This window comes from Sylvia atricapilla, chromosome 1, assembly GCF_009819655.1.
Source record: "Sylvia atricapilla isolate bSylAtr1 chromosome 1, bSylAtr1.pri, whole genome shotgun sequence".
NCBI lineage: Eukaryota > Metazoa > Chordata > Aves > Passeriformes > Sylviidae > Sylvia > Sylvia atricapilla.
This window is the reverse complement of record NC_089140.1, coordinates 57,419,298-57,425,297: the sequence shown is the minus strand read 5'-3', so window position 1 is coordinate 57,425,297 and position 6,000 is coordinate 57,419,298. Positions and strand designations below refer to the sequence as shown.

General features: G+C 33.8%; 1 protein-coding gene across 2 annotated transcripts in view; it reads right to left on the bottom strand.

Annotated features, from left to right (window-relative positions):
• Positions 1-524: 524 nt before the first annotated feature.
• Positions 525-6,000, bottom strand: part of SLC12A7 (solute carrier family 12 member 7) — a 65,979-nt gene continuing 60,503 nt past the window's right edge. The window contains exons 23-26 of one of the 2 annotated variants that reach the window (XM_066323360.1): positions 5,427-5,608; positions 4,058-4,072; positions 1,921-2,054; positions 525-1,490 (exon numbers count right to left, since the gene is read on the bottom strand). In XM_066323360.1, the coding sequence (XP_066179457.1) occupies positions 1,399-1,490; positions 1,921-2,054; positions 4,058-4,072; positions 5,427-5,608 (423 nt within the window). In that variant the 3' untranslated portion in view covers positions 525-1,398. The remainder of the gene's footprint in view (positions 1,491-1,920; positions 2,055-4,057; positions 4,073-5,426; positions 5,609-6,000) is intronic. The other variant, XM_066323358.1, reaches the window with a different exon arrangement.

Genomic DNA, 6,000 nt, shown 5'->3' with positions numbered 1-6,000 from the left:
CAAGTGCCTTTTGATGTATCCCAGCAGTGGTTTTGGCTCATCAGGAGTTCACTGGGCCACCTGATTACCTTTATGTTCCCTCTGTTCCTCTGCATTAAACTACACGGACAGGATGGCTGTCTTTCTAGTGGCTGCAAATGGCTGTTGTTAATGGCCATTTAATGGCTGCTTTCAGCTTTTGCCATTTATAGCTTTGTCTTCACTTGAGAGTGTTAAGATAATAGCACTGGCCTTGAGCCTAGACAGGGACTTGGGCACTGCATCACTGCTGTTCCAGTCTGAGCAACAGACATCTTGATTGTACTATAAAGGAATAAAAAGAAGAAAATCCAAAATAATGGTTTATATCTTTAAAAAGACCCATTATTTTTAGAGCAGAACAATCTTCTTTAGGTCTTAAACAACATTTACAAAACCAAAGAGTGCCTGAAAAGGAACGGAATTGTAACAGAAGCAAAATGTTTCTATTGAGCATCTAAACTAAACTACTTTACAATTTCAAATGAAAAACACTTAAGAGTTCCTTTGGTTCAGAAAAGCAGATTTTATTTCAAACAGCAGCATACACATACAAAATTTCAAAATATACATATCTGAAAACAAGAGACTGCATTTCATTAACCACCTTGCTGCGGTTTATCAACTGTTGAATTATATTTGGAACCAGGTGGAATTTCTGCACCATAGCCTTCCTAGGAGTTGGATGCTCTCACATTTCATCACTGGTATAATCGTGCAAAATAACGGTAACTTCTAGTACCTCATAGAAAAGAACCTACACAGCTTGTCTGTTTACTATCACCTGGAAGTTTCAGCTACCTAAGTATCTTAAATACAGAAATGTTATTTTTAACAGGTATGGCAAATAACAAACTTTTGGGAAACACCTAATGCACATCACAGACAAATTTGACTGCCTGTATAAATCTCTGAAGGAAAGTTTTTGAACCATGACTAATGCCAACAGAGGCAACATAGCAGCATTTTGGTAAGAACAAAAGATAACCTTTCCTAAAACCCTTCCTTTTATTTAGATATAGAACCAAGATTAAAATAATCAAAAGTTGCTTACATTTATGTATCTTTAAAAGTATGATTGCAATACCAATTTTTTTTGTTTTACCACAGCTTAAGAAGTGTCAGAATATGCTAAATTTAAATATTCTAAGCCATCCACCATTTAGTAATTCACCATTTATTAATTTTCTACATAAATCTGCTTAAAATATTATTTAAATATAACATCTTACTAGGAAAAAAAGAACACATCATCAGAAGATTCAGCTTGAAGCTAATTTTCAATGCACTAGAACATAATGAAGCTGCTCAAATTACAGTAAAAACCTTTATTTTCTTTTGGTGGAGGTGTGCTGTGTTTGAAAAACACATGCAAACAGATCAGGAATAAATGGTGATCACTTCACGTCCACTGCCTCGGACTAGGAGGACTCTATCTAGACCTTCTGTAAGAACTTCCAGAAATTCCATATCTGAAATTACCATTTGGTCAAGGACTTTTTCAGAAGAGAAACAAAATACCTAGTAATCTCTCAAAGTCTGATACAAAAATAGAGTTCAAAAATTTCATCAATGAGTTTTTTGTGTCACCCTTTACTGTCCTGTTACCTGGTTATTCAAGTGGAAATGAGGCCTAACTTGGGGAAAATTCCTGGTTTTGCCCTACTCATCTACAAAAAAAAAGATAAGAGGAGGAAATTTTAAAATTAGTTCAAATTTATATCAATAACATCCCCCATCAAGAATTTTTTACCTTTAATTTTTTTACTCTCTGTTTCATTTTCTTAAAGGCAGACTTATACTTACCATACTTACTAATGGTTATCCCAACAGGTAACGCCAGAATCACAAAAATTAAATTTTTAATTTCAAGAAATATGGAATCAATACAGTAGAGGATACAGTTTTCATCCCCTTTTCTGTTTTTAGGAGGTCCAGGCATATTCAGGAGGACTAGCTGAGCGTGCTGTGATTTGTTAAGCACTACTCCGTTGAGCTTCACAGCAGTGTGCATTCTTCTCACATTTGACTGATTCCTAGCATGCAAAGAAACTTTTTTAAGCATTGCCATAATACTTATGTCATTGAATCATACATTATTTATTGGAAATTGTAAGTATGTAAAACTGGTTATTTTCATAGGCACTAGTATTTGTACATATTGAAAATAAATAAAATATAATACCTTTGACAAGAACATTTAACTTTAAAATTCAAGCAGTTCTAAGTAAATTGTCAGAATGCACAAATCTTTCATTTATCACTTATCTTTTACCCAGATAAATCAAGACCTTGGTTTCAATAGATATTAAAGGTCAAACAAGAACCACTAAGAATCCCATTTATTCCAAATTTGTCCTAAACCAGGACAATGACTTCTATTAAAAAATAACTGAATTTATACAAGAATTTCCAAACAATGAAGTTACAGGAATACAGAGGAAAGATCACAGTATTTATGTTGTACAATACAAGATTTTACCCATGGTCCTTTGGAAACATTAAAAAATTCTGTAAGCCAGTGAAGAAAATTCAGTAACACCATAGAATTTTGAAAACATTACTAGTTTCTCACTTTGTAACAGAAAGGCAGTAAGCAGTGAACTGAAATGAAGCTTACCCCTTTACATTATCAAAACTTCCTACTATTTTCCTTGTTGCATCTACAAATATAATTGTTGCAGATTTGTGCACAAGAAAAAAAAAACAAACCCTGCTAGGATTTAAAAAATGTCCTTATTTTTGTATCTCTCTTGTATGGTTTAGTGATTTTTCAGAACAAAATAATCGTTTCCTTACAGTTTCTGAGAAACAGCTATCTGTGTAAAGTCTGCCAAGGCTGGAAATGAGTCATATGCTACAGTGTGACCAAAATATTCCAGCTCCACCTTATCCAAAAGATCTGCTGCCTAAAAGTAGGGTTTAAAAAAAAAAAAAAAGTCAAAAGGCATTTTGCCTGAAACTTAGTGGCCAGTGGCAACCAGCCCTATCAATTAAATTGATTCTTCATGCTCTGCCACCTCCCATCTTCCCCCTACAAGAGAATGAGATTTCTAAAACTGAGTTTATCAGTACCTCCTGAGGGAATTTCTACCATGGTGGCGATCTATCCCAAGAACCAACTGTACAAAAACTATATATGGAACAAAGGAATGCTTTGAAGCTCTGTTTTTAGAAGCAGAACTGCATTTTGAGAAGACTAAACAAGAACTATGAAGAGAGGCAAGATTGTATAACTGAGATGTATAAATATTGAAACTTAAACATTGTTAAACTAAAAAAAAATGTGGGGTGTAACATTGTAACAGAGTGGGCAAAAATTCAGCACTGAAATAAAGGCTAGTGTTGTGTGAAATGTGAACTGAGGCTGACATCACTTATCCTTCAAGTATTGGTAGAATTGAAATCATACATAGTAGACAAAGTAAACTTCCAAAATTTTCATAAGAAGCTCAACTTGTTAAGCAGATAAAATTAAGAAAATGCTGAACTCTGAAAAAAAGCAGAGCAGTCAAGTGAGTTCCACTCATGAAATAAAGTATTCCACTTTTGTGTGATGTCATACGCAATGTATGTTCAAACTTATGTTATTTCTACATGTGCATGGGTTTGTAAAAGGCAGGCAAAACCTGACTTTTCATGAACGTTCCCTTTGTCCAAATATCCTCTATTGTCCAAGCAGTTATAACACAATGGGGGGCTATTCTTCCAGAATAAAAATATATTCCTTTTTTAATGTCATTAGTTAGAACACTAAATATTATGCTGGTGCAGAGAAGTACTGTCAAGTTTTATATTCTTACAGAAACTATAACATGTTTTGTGACTTACCTTGAACAGAAAGTTGATTAAGAGAACATTAACAAGTCACAATGATGAATATTTTTTTAGTGACATGCTAAATCACAGTATATTAAACAGGGAACAAAAGAATACATGCATTGCAAATTACAATTTAGAAGCAAGCATACAATGTACACGATCACAGAACCAGGGAACCTATCCTATTTTGTTTAATTGAAGTGAAATTTAGACTTACAGATTTCCCCATTCTCTAGGTGAAAGGGAAGCAAACGCGTAGGAAAAAAAACATATGGCAACAGGTACATTTTTAAGTCAACAATATTAATATACTGTACGGGCACACCAAGTTTGAACTGTAATTTCTACCCAACTACACACAGTAGTCTTAAAATAATAATATCTGAAATTAGTGCCTTGCACAATTCCAAAGTAGTAATAAGAAATGTTTCAAATATATAAACCTAAAAACCCCCTAATAATTAGAGCAGAATGCAGCCTAGGACAATGCTTTAGAGCATGAGCACAGTAATTTTTTAAATGTGCGGAAGGCAAACTATTTCTTAAGAACTCAAAGAAAATCCACAACTTAGGACTTCAACATACTAATTTTAAATATGCTTTCTAACTGTACTGCCTGCGAGTCCTGGATTTAAGATGCATTTCATTTAGATATTAAGATTTCCCTTGACATCCACAGTTTTCCTTTGGTCATGTGCAGAAAATAATTTCAGCTATGCTTCTAAGTGCATTCTTCCAGAACTAAGAAAATATGCATGTGAGTGCTTAAAATCATTGCAACATGAGGAAACAAACAAGGTGATTTCCCTCTGTCATTGTTTTTGTGTCTACTACATTGGTTTGAAGCAGGGAGTAGCTCTTACCTATTTAAGAAAAAGACATTAAGGAATATTTAAACAGGAAATACTTAATTTAGCAAGACATAGCTCTATAACTAATATAAGCAACATATGTTCTATATTTCTTTAATTTACAGGATGAGGGCTGAATGTCCATTGAAAAAAGCAAACAAGCAAGAAAAAAAAAACAAAAACAAAAACAACAACAACAACAACAAAAAACCACAAAAAACCCAAATAAACAAACAAAAAAACCAACACCAACCCACCTCTATTCCCAATAAAACATCCCACACACCCGAAAAACATGCACCCAAATCAAAAACATAAGCTAAACATCTTGAAGACTATCTGCTTCTTTGGTACTCCCTCTAATAATAACCACAGTTAAAATACAGGGACATATACAGGAAGAAAGCAAAAGTTATCATTAAGCTTTTTAATATATATGCTTTCTGGTACAATCCAGAAGTTGAGTTTACAGCTTGAAGTCTGTTATATTTAAACTTCACTTACAATATTCTTGTGAATGACTTTTTATAGTCATTCCACCCAAGTCCATGCTATTTTTACTAGGATGCCATTTCAGTTTAGTGCATAAAAAGATTATTTTTGTATTTGATTTTAAATAAAGCAGTATTGCTTAAAAATACAAAGCCCAGATAAAACCAACTAACCCCCACCAACCCACCCAATTAAAATACACACAATGAAATAAAAAGCTCAAAATGCCACATGCATACTTACGGCTTCATGTTGAAAATATCTTTAAAGCCAGACATATTTGAATCCTTGTTTTTATGCTTTTCTGCTACTAACTTTTCTTTAGTCCAGGTCATTTGCACTTTCTCTGGCACAGCAGCAGCCACACTTGCTTCAACTGCTGGAGCAGAGCGTGAGGCAGTGTTTTTATCATGGATAAGCTGGGCCTGGCCACAAAACAAATAATCACCCAAGATTCAGCCAAAACCAGCATTTGTAAATAACATGACATTAAAATTTTGAAAAGGAGCTTTACAGCAGTAGAACCAAAGAAGATAAAGAAAAACACACCTTGCTTTGAGAACAAACATGGGACTATTGTGACTTGAGAATGAAGTGAAATTGCTTATAAAAATGTTCTTATTTGTTTGCATTTGCAAGACTATATCTTGCCTGGAGCATTACTTTTGTAAAGAACTAAAGTGAGTTTGAATTCCACCAGAGAGTACTTTATTAACATCAGGGTGTTTTGACAATGAAAACCTTTAAAGCCAGTTATCTCATTGTTGACAAGTTACATTATTTTCTCAGGTATTGTTGTAAACATTGGCCATTTCAC